Source organism: Hippoglossus stenolepis, chromosome 10 (genome assembly GCF_022539355.2).
Source record: "Hippoglossus stenolepis isolate QCI-W04-F060 chromosome 10, HSTE1.2, whole genome shotgun sequence".
Classification (NCBI taxonomy): domain Eukaryota; kingdom Metazoa; phylum Chordata; class Actinopteri; order Pleuronectiformes; family Pleuronectidae; genus Hippoglossus; species Hippoglossus stenolepis.
The window spans coordinates 5,185,067-5,204,184 of NC_061492.1; the positions used below are offsets into that span (position 1 = coordinate 5,185,067).

At 45.4% G+C, this 19,118-nt stretch overlaps 2 protein-coding genes across 2 annotated transcripts; both read left to right on the forward strand.

The window, feature by feature from the left end:
* Positions 1-269: 269 nt before the first annotated feature.
* Positions 270-12,455, forward strand: hivep2b (HIVEP zinc finger 2b). Its single transcript, XM_035168383.2, has 7 exons — positions 270-507; positions 3,038-7,008; positions 7,556-7,713; positions 7,865-8,040; positions 8,480-8,578; positions 8,658-9,442; positions 9,858-12,455. The coding sequence occupies exons 2-7, from the start codon at positions 3,142-3,144 to the stop codon at positions 10,266-10,268; spliced, it is 5,496 nt and encodes a 1,831-aa protein (XP_035024274.1). The 5' UTR covers positions 270-507; positions 3,038-3,141; the 3' UTR covers positions 10,269-12,455.
* Positions 12,456-13,177: 722 nt separating this feature from the next.
* txlnbb (taxilin beta b) lies at positions 13,178-19,066 on the forward strand. The gene is made up of 10 exons (XM_035168386.2): positions 13,178-13,369; positions 15,188-15,437; positions 15,778-15,869; positions 15,976-16,146; positions 16,923-17,117; positions 17,431-17,550; positions 17,650-17,724; positions 17,817-17,909; positions 18,046-18,141; positions 18,460-19,066. The coding sequence occupies exons 2-10, from the start codon at positions 15,203-15,205 to the stop codon at positions 18,991-18,993; spliced, it is 1,611 nt and encodes a 536-aa protein (XP_035024277.1). The 5' UTR covers positions 13,178-13,369; positions 15,188-15,202; the 3' UTR covers positions 18,994-19,066.
* The last annotated feature ends 52 nt before the right edge of the window (positions 19,067-19,118 follow it).

Genomic DNA, 19,118 nt, shown 5'->3' on the forward strand with positions numbered 1-19,118 from the left:
CATACATTCACACACACACACCGTCCAACAGATAATAATAATAGTTAATGAGCATGTGTACCTTTGTGTCTTCCCCCAGATCACACAATTCGTGGCTAAAATAATAAAAAGGACTGAATCCAGAAAGGTGATGCTTAGCTCTTTACATCATGACATCCGCACTGTGTGTAGAGCGAGGCAGCTGCTGCTGTGCTTTGAAACACAGTGAGAGAGGAAAAGCGTCCTTAAACGTGGGCTGTTGTGTAATCCCTCCCAGGGCCCCTTTGCTATTTTTGTGCCTGGGTCCGCACGTCACGGTTGGGTATTTTCTCTGGTGACTAGCTCGCATCAATAGATCTTCTAATGTACACCCAGTCAGCCAGCAGCTTCATGACTGATGGGACTTTACCTCGCTGATCTATTTCATTATTGTCAGCCGGACATGAGGAGAATGGAGAAACGGAGTACACGGCATGAGGAATGTCACATGTGACCGTCGATATGGGACAGGGACGATTCAAATGCCAGGTTTGTGTGAGGATTATATTTGATGTCTGAATGTCAGCTGCTGTATGAGCCGAGGCGTTTTTCCCATCAGACCGTGTGCTTTATGTCATTCTGCTCCCAGTGAGAGCAGCCGACTGATTGTGCATGCTATGTGCTGTGCTGCTCCTGGTGAACCACAGAGGGTCTTTACCATCCAGCCTCTGTGAAGCCGGTCATCTCCATATGATATTTATGGATTTGTTGTCAGCGTGAGGCTACATGCCTGTTCCCTTTAATGGCCAACTTAGCCTCTAATGATGTAATGCAGCAGCTCTCCACAGCCAGCATTTTTCTGCTCATTGTCATCTCTCGTGTGTAAACCAGTCGGGGATGTGCCCCACCGATGCAGCCTGTTCACATAAATGTCTCCATACAGTCATTTCTCCATCCATGCGGACATACTGTACCACAGTCTGCCCACAATTGTCCCCAAACACACCTACTGCCGCCCACCTGCCTCCTGTTGTTGCACGTCATTGCTGCCGTGTCATATATTTTCGTTTGGGTCGGTGCTTGTTACCCGGAGCCAGAGCCGTTTGCAGTGAGAGGGTTTTTACTGGTACAGTCTTTACACAAAAAAGTCTGGATCTGCAGAGAGACTCGTCCGCGAGACTCTGAATACGTCGGCTCGTGTTGCTCACGCTTTTCAAAGGTATGCATTGTTTCTGAGGGTCTTATCTCGCTCTCACTCTGCACCCATATCCCCCCTTCCCTCCTCTCATGGCTCACAGAGGATGGAAACTAAGCAATGAGGTCAGACCGACCTTGAAAGGGAGCTCCCTACCAGGCCTCTGAATGTTGTTACCCCCCCAGGCACCCCACTTAGTTTACCTCTGTAAACCTTCCTGTAAAAACATGGATCCTTCCAGCCCCGACACAGCCCTCTCCCCATCATTCCTACTGTAAGCCTGTATTATTTTTTTGTCTCCTCCGCTCTGGAAGAAGTCCTCAAATCAGCCTGCAAGCAGAGCTACTGAGCCGTAAACAGTCGAAAGAGGGAGTGGGCAATCACGAAAAAAAATATTTTTATGGGAGATTATCCTTACTGCTGCTTTCACGCATCCCTCTGCATCTCGAGTCACCTTGGATTCACATCCTCTGGTCTCTGCCTGAGGAGCGTGTGGCGTGCTAACAAAGAGAAAAAAGAGAGAGTGAGAGAAAGAGAGTCGGAGGATGTCCTAATTAAGGGGAACTCAGAGGGTTTGAACCAGATAATCTTACATAACCTCGTTAGGGAGGACACAGTATTTGATACTGAGAAGATGGAAACGACGTGCCCTCAGAGACTCGTCCCCCTGCTATGAAACCAGAGTACAGTGGCAAGACCAATTCACTTTTACCACAGGCGCGGCGATGCTACCGGCTGAGGTCCGGGGGTGTTTACATACAGTATGTACAGTAAATGCCTGTGCAGCTCAGCGTGGAGACGATAACACCGCCACAGGTTAAAGGGTTTGAATGAATTGTCGCAAATGATGAACAGTTGCGGATACAGTGAAGGAATATTTGGGTATTTATATCACATCGGACGAGTAGGAAGACTTGTCATACTTCATTGCCCACACTCTAACAGTGTCAACTGTGTGCGCTGGCATGCAACACACACACCACACTCATGTCTTTTCTGACTTTCTCCTCCTATCTTCTCCAGTTTCAAGTATTTTATGTGGGCAGATGATTCTCTTTTCATTTGGCAAGCAGACCTGTAGTGGAGCTTGGATTTTTTTTCTCTTTCTGATACTGTGAAAAGATCCATCTAGGGATGAGTGTTGCGCGTCAGCCTTGGCTCTAAATGCTGTGGCATGTGGCACCGTTTCATGCTGGAGCCTTGTCTTGACAGAAATTAACTCGTTGACAGGAACTGAGTCAGAGTTGGATATAAAACGAAGTAAATGGGTGGTTTAGTTTGTTTTCTAAGTGTGTGCAGCTACAATGCAAACTACAGTATATCGATAGTTATGCCCCCTATGGTGCATTATTATCATTTAACTCATTAACAGATATTTTTACTATAGTAGTGACATTTCATATTTAAAAAACAGGAATCGATTTTTGAACTTGAAGAAAATGGAGCTGAGACAATTAAATGATTTTTTCCATTCAGCTCTGGCACAAACCACCACCCTGAAAATAGACGTACACACATACAGACATCAATGATGATGCAAAAACTACAGTATTTGCGTGTACTTTACCATATAGGCACGTACACCTAGGTGTGTCCACAGGGCTTCAGCACCATTGGGGTATCTGACCTTTGGCTTTTTTTATAAGCTGATAAAGAGACTTTTTTTCCATTCCTGCTGCGATGGAGCTCATTATGAATTTTACACTCCAGTTTTATTAGGGGGACTTTTGGGAAACAGCCTTGAAAAGTTCTCAGTCTCAAGGAGTGGATTTGAACTCAGATTTTTGTTCCACTCATCAACCTTCAGTTTTAATCTGTAACTCTATGATGTATATTATTGCAGCTCAAATTGTCTAATTTTGAACTCTGTCTTATTTCTTTCAGATGACCCTTCCCTGCAATCAATCCACACGCATGTTAATTTCACTGCAGTTACATAACAGATATTGTCCTTGAAGATCGATCCCAAAGAAAGTGACATTGGATTCATGGAGTCACTTGAAACTACTGCAGGGGTGAACAGCCCCACAGAGGGTCAGGACAGAAACATTGCACAGACAAAATGCACATCGGAGGCTGCACAGACTGGGGGGAGTCCATCAGGGGAACTGGAAGGCAAGGGGTGGCACCAACAACTGGAAGAAGCTCAGAGCCAAGACACATGTGGTTTCAAAGAAGTATCTGACTCAGGGAAATTACTACAATTAGAAGATCAGCCCTCCCAGTCCGCCCAGTCCACAAGCCATCCAGACTATGAGGTGTCTTCATATCCAGTACAGTCCACAAAACAATTTCCCTCTGGCAGACAGAAAGCTGCCGGCCACTTGGCTTCTGCACAGTCTGCGGGACCCACATCTCACAGGAAATCCTCCGGTTCACTTGAACTCCAACAACAGTGTTCGCATTCAGAGATGGATGAGCTGTCGGACAAGGTGGAACCTGTGTGTAAGGTGGATCAGAAACCACAAAAGCCTGGGAAGTATGTATGTGATTACTGCGGAAGAGCATGTGCCAAACCCAGCGTGCTTAAGAAACATATTCGCTCACACACTGGGGAACGGCCCTATCCCTGTGTCCCCTGTGGATTCTCCTTTAAAACCAAAAGTAATTTATATAAACACAGAAAGTCCCACGCTCACGCTGTCAAAGCTGGAACAGTGCCATTCTCAGAACTTGGTTCTTACAATGCCAACACGGACCAGGGGTCTTTTGAAGGGGAAGGAGAATTATTCTCTGATGCTGAGCAAAGCACGGACACGGACGAGGACACTCTTAACGACCCGCTGCTGCTGCTGGACTCTCCAGTGGAGGGATCGGATAACACTGCTGTAAAAGTACTGAATCTCATTGCTCAGAAAAAGGGAGCCACTTCGATGTCAGCCCAAGATGGTTCATCCCAGCCTCAAGAAATCAATGCACCTTGTGCCGCTTCCGAGGCTAGCCGTGCAATTCAATCTTGCACAATCAAACAGAGGCTTGCACTTCGGCTGTCTGAAAAAAGAAGCAGCGACTCGGACCACAATCTGTCCCTTCCAAGTCAGTCCAGCAAGGGCAGCACGGACTCCGGCTACTTCTCTCGCTCCGAAAGTTCTGAGCACCAGACTGGTCCGCCCAACACCAACGCTAAGTCCTATCAAGAAATCATGTTTGGAAAGTGCTACAGGCCGAGCCCTAAGCAGACGACGGTCTGCAGCACAGACTCGAGTGAATACACCAGGAAGCGCTCGGAAAAAGGTGTTTCCCGTGTTTTCACCCAGGAGAAAGACACCGTGGAGTCGATCAAAATAAACACCAAGTCATTCACAAGGGATGAGGTGAAAGAACCCCAGTCAGACTCTGATATGGGGCCTCTGATCAGAAGCAACTCAATGCCAGCGTCCTCAGCCGTGTGTCTGACGATGCCTCAATCCCTCAGAGGCAGCCATTCGTTTGATGAGCGAACAAGCACCGGGGGCATGAGGAGACTCAGGCGGCAAGCTGCTTTCGAAGTCACCGCACATGACGGGCATGCAGATGCTGACAGCCATGGAAAAATGGGTGAGTGTGGCATATCAGCCTCAGGAATGGAAATGGAAAATTACCCCTCGATGGCGTCTAATATGAGCCATCAGAGACATGCAATGGAACTGGCAACACGGAAGCGTCGGAAAGAGAAGCGGGAGGAGGAGGAGTTGTCCGTTCAGTACGAGGGCCATCATGAAGAGTGTGAGGAAATGTTTGATTCAAGCAAGGACTATGATTCAAAACAAGCTGCTCTGGGCATTTTGGCTTTAGGGAAAGGACATTCTTCAAGTGTGCTCACTCAAATTGAGAGGTGTGACATGGACATATCAGTGAGCCCGGAAATTTCTGGTCGAAAAACCTTAGGGAATGTGATTTCAGTTATTCAGCACACAAACTCCATAAACAGGCCTCACTCGGAACAGTCAGAATCCTACAAGTATCACGGGCAGAGGCAGGAGAGTATTTCTTTATTTCAAGCTATGGAGGCAAGTGAATCATATGAAATGGAACGGAGTGACAGTCGACTACGGCAGTCATTTCAAATGGGCCCCAAACTTGTGAGACAGCCCAACATACAAGTCCCAGAGATCAGGGTCACTGTGGAGCCTGACAGTCCAGAAAAGGCTCCAGAGGTGCAGGTGAAGGAGCCAGAGAAGCACGTGGAGGAGTTTCAATGGCCTCAGAGGAGTGAAACTTTAGCACAATTCCCTCCGGAAAAACTCCCTCCAAAGAAGAAACGTCTACGCCTCGCTGATATCGAGCACTCCTCTGGTGAATCTAGCTTCGAGTCCGCCTGCACCAGTCTCTCCCGCAGTCCGAGCCAAGACAGCAACTTATCATACAGCTCCACCTTCTCCTTTGACAGGGAGGAGAGCTTAAAGTCCCTCTCTCCAGCCAGGCAGGATGAATTTGGCAAACCACTAGAGCTCTTAGCAGTGCCAGGGAGTGGGCACTCCCTCTCTGTGCTCACCCAGCGTCAACAACATGAAATGAGACGCTCCTCCTCGGAGCAGGCGCCGTGTAACTTGCGCAAGGAGTTCCCAGAGGTACGCAGCATATCATTTGACTATGGCAGTCTTTCTCCAACATCCAAAGTTAGACACGTGGACATCAGCGCTGGCCACTCTGCTCTGAACGAGAGAAGGAGGGGCAACTTGGTGCGACAGGAGTCTCTGAATATGGACAGTGAAGTAACACAAGTCCCATCACAAGTGTTTCCACAGTACCTCAGCAGCACTTCCCCTCCATTCACGGCACTTACTGCTCTGCCGCAGACTTTGCCAATATTTTCCACAGGGAATACATTTCCCCAGCTGTCACATCCAAGCCTGTTAGTTCCCGTACGAATACAGACCCATGTGCCATCCTACGGCAGCATCACATACACCTCAGTATCACAGATTTTTGACAATCAATACGACAGTGTTAGCTGTACTACAGTCACCTCTCAGCATCAAACTTTACGTTTGCCTGGATTTCTTGATTCTCATAATGTATCAGCTCAGACCAAACCACCCTCTGTACACACACTCAGTGTCGAAGCCCTTGATTTGTCCTCAGCTAAACTCAAGACGGGCATCCCACTCTCTCTGACTTCCAGAACTATCTCAACCACTAATGCCTCCAGCGGTGGTGCAAACAAACGGATGCTATCCCCTGCCAGCAGCCTCGACCTCTTCATGGAGGTCAAGCAGCAAAAGCGCGTGAAAGAGGAAAGAATGTTTGGGCAGATTGTAGAGGAGCTGAGTGCTGTGGAGTTGGGAAAATGTAATTTGAGCGAAGAGAAGGGTCATAGGTCAGAGATGCAGGGTGCATGCACACCTGATTTAAATAGGAGTAAATTTATCACGCTTCAGCAGAAAGCCACAGAGGCCACTGATCACGGTGCCGAGTCAGCTATGGAAAGCAGCTCCCTGGAAAGCAGCTCTCCTCCTTTCTCTGTGATATCAGTCAGAGAAGGAAAAGGCATTAGCATGGAGAAACGAATGCAGATGGATATGGTGGCACAGCTGGCTACCAGTCAAGACATCCTGACCTCGGACGCCGAGCCATCAAGACTGTTATCTCAGTTTCCAAGTCTTCGCACGACGACAGGTGTGAGCTGGTGTTTCCTCAACTACACCAAGCCGAGCTGCTCGCACAGCAACTCCCCTTTGTTCTCTGTGTACACCTCCTGGTGTGTGAGTTCCCACAACCCAAATCCTCTGGAAGTGAGCACCAGCGCCGCTCTGGCACTGCTCCGGTCCAAACAGAGGGGAGACAAGGTTATATACACCGTGGCCGCCATGTGTCAGCCGGGGACCGGGAAACTGGTGTCATCGCTCATCCTGTGGAGGCAGAGCATGGAACAGGTGAGAAAATGATCCCGTCTTTGCATCGTCTCTAAACATATCACAGCTGTAAAACGTTCAAAAAGCAATTTGCTCTGGACCTCAGGAGCAAAAGCCTATTTGCAACATAACTAGTTGGGATTGATATTGTCAACATTGCCGATAAAGGAGATCTATTTATAGAGCAAACACCTACATTTAAGCTGCAAAGGTCGTCTCTCTACCTTAGCAACATACCAGTGAGATGTAGCTGTTGAAAATGGAGAAAGTTTGAAGTGCCCTATTATCCAGAATTTGGCAAACTGCACACTCAGTCATTCACCGTTGGCAAGTGACTGAAAAGAGCATTTACCCCATTGTTGGTTGTGATGTCACAGCTTCCAGGCTGGCAAAACTCTTACAAAGTTGTACTGCGTGTTTTTTCCCCCTGCAGCAGCATAATGCGTGTTTGCACAACAGGCTGTGTAACACCACGCGTGACACACAATCTAGAAAGCATCGCGTTACGCTGTCAATACGGTGTCCACTTAGAAAGGACGTTAACAAAATGTTTGTTCATCCGATTCAGCTGCAGAGGAAACCGGAGCCCAAAGAGGTGGACATCGGCTACGGGAAGAAGGTGAAAGACATTAGCTGCAGAGTGAAAACTGCCAAGGAGGAGTGGAAGGAGAGGGAGGCCTCCACGACCCAAACAGTGCCAACACGCATTAAGATCTTCGAGGGAGGGTCAGTGAGGAGATTAGCATAGTGATTGTCATTTCTGCCGACAGCATATACAGCAGCTATATTACGGTGCTAGAGCAGGCAAACCTTTTCAAGCCTGCTTTGTTTCATGTTTTTTTTGTTGATTAAAATGGAAACTGTCTTTACTTTTCAGGTACAAGTCCAGTGAGGACTATGTGTATGTCAGAGGTCGAGGCCGGGGAAAATACATCTGTGAGGAGTGTGGTATTCGCTGCAAGAAGCCCAGCATGCTGAAAAAACACATAAGGACCCACACAGACGTGCGACCGTACATCTGCCGGGTTTGCAACTTCGCTTTTAAAACTAAAGGTATTGAATTAAAAACAAATTCATTTTCAGTTTGTGTGAAGGTAAAATGTTATGTTTTCAGCATTTTGTGACTTGAGTGAATATCTGTAAAAACAAATAAATGATCAGTAGAATTTAAAAATACTTTCTGCAGCAGCAGCAGAAACGCAGCTATTTAGAGGTACTACACCATCCTGCAAAATCAGCAACTCAGCTGCACTGTCTCCTCATTTTCCTTTTTCCTTTCTGTTGCTGGGAGTTGGCTCCGTCTTCATGACACTAACCAGTGTCCTCTTGTGGTAGAAAAAGCTATTTTTGGTTGTGTAGGGACGTAAAAAAAATATGTTTTTCTGCACAAATCTGCTCCTTTTTAAAAGGTCAAGTTTTTTTTCCTTTTTTGAAAATTGGTAATTACCAAAAACCCAAAGCCTTACCTCGTACTTATTTTACCCTTTGACAGGAAACCTGACTAAACATATGAAGTCAAAGGCGCACATGAAGAAATGTCTCGAGCTGGGCGTGTCAGTGACGATGGATGAGGCAGAGATGCAGGAACAAGGTAAGATACTTGCACACATACATGTGCACTTATTATACCACAACAAATCAAACTAAACTTGTGCCCTTGTCTTTTAAAGTTGACGACATCCAACAAGAGTCAAAGACAGAGGTGGTCATGGCCAAACATCAGTTCTCAGACGCGGAGGAGTCGGACGGCATGGACGAAGAAGCTGATGAAATCGACGACGATGACGAGGATGATGATGACTACGAAGGCGACTCCACTCCAAAGTTGTGCTCAAGAAGTACCAGTCCTCAGCCCTGTGGAGTTACTTCTCTGTCAGTTACAGCCACCGCTGCTATCCACGGCTGCTCCCTCAGCTCTCTGCCCGGCACCGACGTCCGCCAACAGCCCTCTGGCAGATGGACAGACTCCGACCAGCGACCTGTCCTCGCCAGCGACCACAGAGAGAAGTCTGTGGATGAAGACTCTTTGACCATGCTGTCTCCAGACCACGCCAGCTTCCTGTTTGACCCTTACTCCTCCTGCCTGCTCTCTCCGGGCTGGGAGTCTCCCATCAGGGAGCCCTCGCCTTCACGCCTGCGTTACCCATCCCCAAGGCGAGAGCTCTCCCCGCGAGGTCGCTCCTCGCCAAGATGGGATACCTCCCCGCTGAGGCCCAGCTCACCCAGCTTCACGCCCATTCAGCATCTCTCCCCGGCCTGTATCGAGCGACCCATGTCTCCTGGATCAGAGCTGACTGGAAAGCGAGACTCCTCGATCAGGGGCCGACAGAGGGTTGTGCTGAGAGCCGTTTCACCGCGTAGAGGTTCGCACCAACACAAAGGCAGCTGTGATAAAACCAGACACCAAGCAAAGATGGAGATGGCTCAACAACAAGGAGCCTTTGAAATGGAAATGGTACGTAGCACGATGTGTTAAGTTAAACTAAACCACTGCCAAAGAAAAATAAATAAATTGGAGGAGGGCGTTATTGTTGTCAAGGGTGTTCCCCGCCTTTCGCTCAATGTCAGCTTGGTGTAAGTGATATAGATAATAGCAGATGGCATATGAGACGAGATGTTTCAATCCAAACAACAAGTATCATCATCATCGTAGCACTAGAGTAAAGGTGAGTTGATGGTGCGATACCTAGGAACTTTATCAAAATGGGTTCGAAGATGATTCTGTTGTGGAGGAAGTTTATAGCTAATATTTTTGAGTGCTTTACATTTCATTCTCACATTTCTGTGTGTTCCAACTGAGATGCATTTTCAGGAGAACTGATCTTGGCTCCGCTACAACTGCTCCTAACGCTGCCAATGTGTCATTTCAGGATCAAAGAGGCAGCTTGGCTTCGACTCTGCCCGGCGCTGCCAGTTCTCATCACCAGAACATCCTCAGCCACCTCCCTTTGCACTCGCAGCAGCAGGTCCACAGTTTGCTCCCCGTGGTTGCTGTCGGAGCGCTCCAGATGTTACAGTCCCCGTCCTCGTCCAGCACTGATGTCACCTCCTCCTCGGCGCCGAGCCCACAGAGCAGCGAGAGCCAGCGTTGCAGCAGCAGAGAGGGATCTGTCCACGAGCCCGAGACAGGAGGAGAGGACTTCGGCGGCCAGAACCAGCTCCCCTCCCACCAGGAGGAGAGCCTGAACCCTGGCGGCAGCGACACCAGACAGGAGGAGAACGTACAAACCTGTTTGAAAGCCATCGCCTCGCTGAAGATTACCACAGAAGACCCTCACTAAGAACCTGTTTTCTGTTTCCCCGATCTTACCCAAGATCAGACACCCCCCTGCTACACCTGCAACCTTGTCGTGCTCAGCCCTTTATGCACATAACCTCATCTTTATCCCATTAGAGGCAATATAATGACACTTCCTCTGGTCTTGCACATACCCCAGAGCGCTCCTTTTTAATCTGAGTGGAGATCTAGCCTTCACAGAGCAGAAGGAACCCGTCCTGTCTGGTGCGCTCTTCTCTTCAGAGACTCTGAAACGACTGGACGAGCGGCAGGAGGTTTTTGCGAGGTGGAGAATCACTATTGGGTGCAGGTGCAATATGGAAAGATATTATGCTAATATGCCTTTTGTTTGACATAGTAGTTTGCGTACAATTGCACATAAATTATATTTATGGATTCTGTACAAATGTACTTAACATATACTCCTTAGATGCATACAAACAGTGTATTTTACTGTATGTGTACTTTGAAAATAGACTGTTGTTTAATGTAATCATATCGAGGTGTGATGCAGTAGTGCAGTAAATTAAGACTATTTATAAGGGGGGTACGTGTATTATGAAACAGTCTGACCAAATTTTAAGTAGACGCTTCATGTGCAGTTTGGTGCTTCTAATCGAGCAGCAAGGGTCTGTGCCTTTTTTTGCTTTTCGTCGTTTCTTTATCAGAAGGTTGTCGAGTACACGGTAAAAAAGCCGAGGTACGTTATTCAGCGAGCGATCGCCCAAAGGAGAGCTTTCAGTTTTTTGTTCTGTCGGCTCAGCTGACAGACGGATGCAGCTTGATTTATGTGAGATAATCTTTAAAAAGAAAAAAAATCTATTTCTTATGTTGCATTTTTCTTAATGTTGTGATTTATATCTTGGTAAAATGCATGGTATTTGCTATTGCACAAAAATAGAGGAAGTTAATATGTAATTATGAATACTGTAAGATGTATTTATATATTAGAACGTAAGCACTTATTAATACTGGTAAATATTTGACTACTATTTATATGGTATATCTGTACTTATGCAGCAGTTATGCAGTTGGCATTTGCTTTTGATCTCATGTCTTTGCTTTGATTAAACAGACAGCTTTTGTCTCTCTTCTACGACCATAAGCATTTTATGAGTTTTGATTTTGATGATGCACTTTGATCCGTTCATGTTTGATGTTGAACCGGGGAGTAAAAAAAAAAAAAACGTGTTGCGTTCTCGTGTGGTTTTATGAAACATTCCAGGTGTTTTTCACGTTTCTCATTGTGTGGAACACGAGTTCAAGGGGCTGCGATGATCCGTCAGTCGTACGTTTTCTTGCATTTCAAGTGTAACTGGATAAATGGATATCACTTACTGTAAGAAAAACTAAAGTAATGATGTTGACATCGTGAGTTGGTGGCATATTACTGTGCTTCAGCTAAAAAATGTAAGTAATCATTCACCTTATGCATTACTTCTTCTCTGTATATATACGTGTATTTTTATGATTTAAACTATTTTTGCAGTGTTGAATTATGAAAACTTTTTACGTGGATTGTTTATATCTCTTTAAGAGGTAAAATGTCTGCAGTTGACATATATCAGAAGGTTTAATGAGGGCAAGCGTGTCACAGTGTTGATCGCCAACACCGTGCGTCTCATCTTTAAGAAAGAAACGAGTGTGTTCACATCTTCGAGTGGTCACGTGACTGAAAACACTCTGTTCACTCATGTTTACATTAAAAAAAAAAGACATTTACAAGGTGCACTGCTTTAATTTTGTGTTTCCCTTTTCTGGAGATGTACGTAGCTTTTGATTTCACGGTCATGTAATTTTTGTTTGTTGTGGTAACGGTGCAGAATGCTCATAAAATGTGAAGGGAAAGTGAAGCCTTTTCTTTGCTTTTGCATACACATGTACTCAGATTGTGTTTTGTTTTTGTTGTGTATTCATATTTACTGAACTGCATTGTGCCTCTCATGTATATGAAATTTCCTGTAAAACACACGGAGGACAAATCATTTTACCTCTCAGCTAAGGTTTTTTTTGAGGGAGAGAAAAAAAAAAATCCTCAGTAGCCAATGCGTTGTTCAGCTATTTGCATCAAAAGTGGTTAGTCAGGACGGAGTGCCTCTTTTATGCTTTTATTGGGGAATTTATTGTTTGGTGCTCTACTTTTTCAGATTAAATTCAAAAATTGTTTTAAAAGAACAAACTTCTAACCCAAGGATGTGTGTCGCAGCTTATTTCCTGTTTTTTTATATCTTCCCACCTGCACAATTCACGATTGAGCGTTTCAGATGAAATCATTCACAGTTTATCTTGTGTGTGTGTGTGTGTGTGTGTGTGTGTGTGTGTGTGTGGGGGGATAAAAAACAACCTCCAGGGTGAATAATTGTAGCCACTCCGACCAGTGACATCCTCTGGTGAAGAATGATCACTGCAGTCATAACACGGCACGAGAAAAATGCTTCCAAAAATAGTTCTCACCTTGTGGATAATATTCACCCATCTTTTTTTATTTTACCGCATTAAATCAAGCATCATCTCCACCGCTGCGTGTTACAGCTCATACAGAACGGAGCTGTGAGTTAACGCTGCCTGTGTTGAGCGAGGAAATGACTGTGATCTTCCAGTTGCAGTAGCTCAGCGCTGACACTCTTCTCAGAGCTGGGGAGGGGGTCTGTTCTAATTCTGGCCAATCACGGATAGTTCTCCTGCTCAGCGACTGGGCCTGTCGGGCCCCATTTGTTAAAATAATTATACGGCTTTTAACAGCATCCCGGCTTAAAATAAAAACCTGCGCCGTGTTGGTTTAAAGCAGCAGAGGTGTCGCATAAAATGGCTGATTGAGATCTGCACAGAAAAAAGGTTGAAGTGATGAAGCAGTCACTCAGCGGCCACGTGGGTAAATTCCCTGCATGATAACAACCAGAGGAGGTCTATGAAGGGTTTTCTGTGGGTGTCCTGGACAGAGACAGAGGCGCTGCATGTCTCTGTCCTCCCTCTCTCTGCTCAGAGTTGAGCTGTGCTCCTCTGATTTATTTTGAGGTGGTCGTATCACAGCTGTTGTATCTGTGGTGGCAGCCCTGGCCGAGCCCCTCGACACTCTTCCACTTCCCCCACTGGCCCTTGGTCCTGGTAAGAACCCTGTTTGCTCGTCAGCCTGCTTCTTCAGGGACATTTAACATCAAAATAACTCTGCATCCTGTCTTTTAAACCGCTCTTCTTAACCTTTAACCTTTGTGTGAATCTGAGGACTTTGGTGGGTTAATTTAAGATGAGGAGACGTTGGATTTATTGAGACTTGCCTGTGTCCTTTGTGTACCGAGATTTATTTCGTTTAAGGGAAGACGCTTCATTTATAATACTGTTGTTTCCTTGGACAGCGAAGAAATCAATACTGCTTTTCCTTACAGACGTTTATTTTTAGTTGAATTTCCACTCGGATCCCTGCCTCCCTCTTAAAATATTGAATATACAGTAGATGGGGATGCTTGTGTCACATTGATGGTTTTTTTTATAGAAGCAACTTTTGTACACACACTGTCTGACATTGACATCAATAAGAGTGGATTAGAAATAAATAAATAACTTGCCCATATTAAGAAGTTCTTAAAATAGCCCGTGGGGCCTGGAACAGGTGCCATGTGCTCTGCTTGTGAAAGCACAGGCAGTTTGAAGGCTGCACTAATTTTATGCACGTAAACAGGCTCTGGCTGTGAGCCTGTACAACACAAGACCGACGCAAGTGCAGGCACAGTGTCGCTTCATATCGCTGTGGCTACACTAGCAAGCTTTGTTATTTCAATCGAAGGTGTTTTATCACTTTCCCAAAGTGTGGAAGCTGCATTTATATATTTCCCACTGCGTATACAGCAGGTTTTAGTGCCTTGCTCAAAGCCAGTGTGGTGATAACCCCGAGGGAAGAGGTGTTTTATTAATCTGAGGTTAACACTGGGAAACTAAGTCATTTAATGGACTCTTGTGAATCTTATACCAGAACTCGTCCATTAACTAGAGGAGCTTCACATTTTCACCAGTGGAAGAAAAATACATTTTTCAGCAAATTACATAAATTTGAATCTCATTAAAAGGATTAATGAGGCTGATGGAGATAGAAACAAGTGTGAAGGCGCTGAGGTTTTGATGATTTCTACAAACTGAGTGGAACGTTTCACAGCAGAGAAATCAACCCGTCACTGCTCTCTTTGTCCTTTCTGCCCTGAGGACACTTATTATTCAACATCCAGCATGCACACGTTTTGATATATCTGCAATAGGGCTGCAACTCACATTTGAAGTGTTAAGTATTGTCCCAATTAATTGATTGGACAGTAACTGGCTTTAAAATCCTACAGTCCAATGTGACCTTGTGTTTATCTGTAGCCAGACCAGTAGCTGCTCACCTCACTCTCATATATCACAAAGAGAAGTGGTGAACACTAATATTTGAGAAGCTGCAACCTGCAAACGTTTCTGCAGTTTTTCTTGATCACAGTAGATTTTCTGTGTCTAAGTGATTGAGTTATCAGTGGAGCTGTGTCAGGGTTCATAGTTACAGTAACAAGGACACACACGTTGGTTCTTTGTCTCGCTGTCATGGTTTACTGGGACGCTGGGAGAATGGAGAACAGACCATTGTTACAGTGGTGATTTTACCTATGATTTACTTTTTAATGTCTGCTATTCTTTTTTATTCTCCTATTTTCTAAACTCCTTTAAAAGTCAAAGTAATTGATATATGTTAAAAATTACAACAGTAATTTCATAAACACTGCTTGGTCAAATGCAGGTCATATCAAAATTCATATTAAAAGTAAGTCTGGACAATTTATGATGGATCCAAGTCTTTAAAAAGTTAAAGAACATGTAAGAGGTCAGTTTTATGACGATAATTCTTTAGATAACGTCAGGATGAGATGAAATATCACCTCTTCCCAACTCCTTCCCTCCCAGAACTCGTTCATAAAAATGGAGGCTTGTCAGGAGAGCGTCCCCGCGCCCACTGGTCCCACGGCGCCGCCGGCCGAGGGTCCCCACATTGACCTGACAGAGGACCTGGCCCAGCAGCTGGAGGACATCATTAGCACCTACCAGGCCAATGAGATTCCCGCTGAGCCAGAGGACACAGAGGAGGTCACAGCCATCAGGGAGACAGACTCACGGAAGGACCAGAAACTGGAGAAGAAGATGCTCAAGAATCTAGGTGTTGTATTTGATTCTTTCTCCACCCAAAAATGTTGTATTGATTTTAGCTGATGTGGGTTTCATTCAGCTCAGTCAGCAGAAGTCCGAGTAGTGCTGAACCTGATAGGTGTGTAAGCAGAGCTGTTGTGCATGTAAGTGCATCCATCTGCAACAGATGTGCAGGGAAAGTAGTATTTTGCCTTTTGTCCAACTGACTCAGGAGCAAAAATCCTTTTTAACAGTGTTCTAACAAATATTTCTGCATCTCTTTGTGGAAAATCTCTTTTTACAAATCAGCGTGTGATAGCTTGTGCTCTAGGATGATCACGGACATGTAATGTTTTCTGTGGCTGTTCCAGGGAAGGAAGCGATGCTGCTGATGCAAAGTTTGAACAAACTGGGTTCTCCAGAGCAGAAACTGGAGGCCATCATCAAGAAGCACGCTGAGCTGGTGAGTGGACCATGAATTAAAAGGCAAAGAGCTGGAAAGAGGACTGGTATTCAGGACAGATATCTTCCCCTCTTGTGGACATAGACGTTTGTGTGTACTTGTGTAGTTGGAGGAGCATCGCAGTGATCAGAAGCAGCTGAAGGTTCTGCAGAAGAAGCTGCTCCAGGTGCTGAAGGAGAAGGACCAACTGCAGAGCGAGCACAGCCGGGCCGTGCTGGCTCGCAGCAAACTGGAGGGGCTCTGCCGAGAGCTGCAGAGGCACAACAAGACCTTGAAGGTACTTCAGTGTTAGTAGCAGCAGTAGTACTAGTAAGTATTTCAGACGGACTGAAGAGTAAGTCCACGCCTGGGGTCTGAGCTACTGAAATGACCAGGTGCAGTTAAGTTGAGTTTTGGTGCCGGGTGGTGTCAGCATATGTTCTGCTGGACAGGAGGTGACATCAGCTGGCACCAAAGGTCAGCTGTGATGTCAAAGGTCAGGATTTTACCTCTTAAACTGCCACTACAACTCACACTGTGAAAACAAGTGCTGCCAAAGATTTCTAATCCGCCAAACCAGACGAAATTGTGAGAAATTGTTTATTATTTTAATTATTTATATTGTATTTATTATTACATATATTTTGTACATTATATACAATATAGTGCGCAGGTAAACAATATATTTATAGATATATGAAGTTGGTATAAGATAAATATTAATTAATGCCTAATGGAGAAGGGGTGAGATTAAATAAGTGTGTACTTCTTCTCACTCCCTTTCAAATATGTAGATTCATTAAGTGTTTGATTTTATTTTTTCCTCATCACTGTTTGAAAATAATACATTTTCTAGTACTTCGAAATAAATAAAAATGAAATAATTAATAAATTAACTGAGAAACTGGAGATGGGAAAAAAAAACACAGGCTGTTCACTATTGGTTAGAAAGAAACAGTCAAAATGCATGGACACCTGGGGATTGCATAAAAATCTGATAAAGTATATGTTGTAACTGCAGCTTCATGTTGCACAGTTTGGTTTTTAGCACTAAACTCCGTCCCCGAAACACAGGAGGAGACCCTGCAGAGGTGCAGAGAGGACGATCTGAAGAGGAAAGAGATCACCACCCACTTCCAGGGGACGCTCAGTGACATTCAGGCCCAGATCGAGGAGCACAGCGGCCGCAACACCAAGCTGTGCCAGGAGAACAGCGGCCTGGCAGAGAAACTGAAGGGGCTCATTTCTCAGTACGACCAGCGAGAGGCGGTATGGATCCTGCCACGTACTAACGAGACCTGGGGTTTTAGACGAGACAGTCACACAACACTCTGGCAGTTACAGGAAAGCATTAGTGAATTTGAACTTGTAAACTCGCAGCAGCTTCCAACGTTGCTTGAATTGGACTCAAACCTCACACATCTGGGCCTCGGGGCGACTATCAAACACATGAATTATTCGCAAGTTTCACCCAATTCTTACATTTATTAGCAACAGTATTTCAGCTCTGTGTAGCCAAGCAAAGAACAGAAAGAGCTTTCTGTGTGAAAACCACTCATAAATCCTCCTGAACGTCTTCCAGAACCTGGAGAAGGTCTTCAAACACCGAGACCTGAAAGAAAAGCTGCTGGAAACCAAACTTGCGCAGGCGAACTTGATACTGAAGGAGGCCGAGGAGAAGCACAAGCTGGAAAAAGAGCTTGTAGGTTTTGTGTGGACAGATTTGTCGAGTGCTGAAGCATTTTAATAACATTTTCAATACTAATCCTCCTAATGCTCATTTTCATGGAACGTCCCACAGCTGGTAAAACAGGCGGCAGAGTATAAATTGCATTTGAAGGCGTTGAGGGCACAAGAGAACGATATGAAGATCCAGGTATTCAGTAACACAGCATCACGAGCTAAATGAGCTGGTTTTTCTACCTCCCCGGAGACGCGTATATGATTTTTCTCACCGTCTCTCCCCAGCTCGAAATGTACTCCCAGAAGTTTGATGAATTCCAGGGCACGGTATCAAAGAGTAACACCGTCTACAGCGGCTTCAAGCAGGACATGGACAAAGTAAGAGAATATTTGAAGCCTCAAGATAACATACAAGAAAACACAATCTGACAAACCGTATATACCTACCCTCTGCTGTGCCCTTTTATGTTTAGAAGATCCTTTGATCATGTATTGTGTTTCTTTTGTGTTGTAGATGGCCAAGAAAATGAAAAAGCTGGACAAGGAGTGCCAGTCATGGAAGACTCGCTTTGACGGCTGCAACAGGAGTCTCGTTGAAATGGTGTCAGATGTAAGAAGCATTTTTCGTTTTCTTTGCAACAAATGCAAGACTTACGGAAAGAAATCAGTTGAGTGCGTATCTGCTAAGGCCCAACAGTCCCCTTAAGTTCAATGTGGACCCACACTCATAGATATCAGTCCAAGTATGACATGGTCTTCAAGATTCATGAATTATTCTCAGAGAAATCAATGAAAATGTTGAAAACATCCTCACAATACAAGAGAAATTACTGTATTGTACCGCCACCTGACCCGTGCTGTTTGGAAGAAGGTAGCAAAGACTTCCTCACTTTTACTAACACATTAAACCTGTTTTAATCCTTGACAGAAAGCCATCAAGGAGAAGGAGTTTGAGCTGATCATGAACAAGAACCAGAAGCTGGAGAATCTGTGCAGGGCTTTGCAAGAGGAGAGGAAGGGTCTCTATGAGAAGGTGCAGGGAGCTGCAAGTCAAGCAGACGTCAACACTGCTAAACCCACGGCGGAGGAGGTCCCTGAGGTGAAGGAGGTCCCTGAGGTGAAGGAGACCCCTAAAGACGCGGAAGACGACCACCCAGTCCAGAACACAGAAGCCCCCGCCACCGCTGCCCCTACTGGGACCCCGACAATCCCAACTCTGAAGACCAAGGAACTGGGGATACTGAAAGCCGAGCAGGCCCGTCTGAAGGAGGTCGCCAGTTCTTTTACGATCTCTCATATCATACCCACAGAAACAGTCGCTAGCCAATCACAAGGACACTGCGAGGGCGTCCAGGAGCCAGAACAGATCCACAGAGGGGAGAGCGGCGGCGAACAACTCCAGGCAGGCGGGCAGGAGGGAGAGCAGGAACAGAGAGATTTGGAAATGGAGTCAGTTGATTAATGCTGTGACAAAAGAAACCAGATTCATCCGAGATTCGTGGCAATAAAAAGAAAAATGCTGGCTTTAATGTTGAGTGTGTGTGATCCTGATGTGTCAAGTGATTTAAGAGATGCTTCCTTTTATGT

Coding starts and splice junctions, on each gene's coding strand:
- txlnbb (XM_035168386.2), top strand. CDS start 15,203: ATGGAGGCTTGTCAGGAGAGCGTCCCCGCGCCCACTGGTCCCACGGCG. Junction 15,870..15,975: donor TCAAGAAGCACGCTGAGCTG/GTGAGTGGACCA, acceptor GTACTTGTGTAG/TTGGAGGAGCATCGCAGTGA. Junction 17,551..17,649: donor ACAAGCTGGAAAAAGAGCTT/GTAGGTTTTGTG, acceptor AACGTCCCACAG/CTGGTAAAACAGGCGGCAGA.
- hivep2b (XM_035168383.2), top strand. CDS start 3,142: ATGGAGTCACTTGAAACTACTGCAGGGGTGAACAGCCCCACAGAGGGT. Junction 7,009..7,555: donor GGAGGCAGAGCATGGAACAG/GTGAGAAAATGA, acceptor CATCCGATTCAG/CTGCAGAGGAAACCGGAGCC. Junction 8,579..8,657: donor GGCAGAGATGCAGGAACAAG/GTAAGATACTTG, acceptor TGTCTTTTAAAG/TTGACGACATCCAACAAGAG.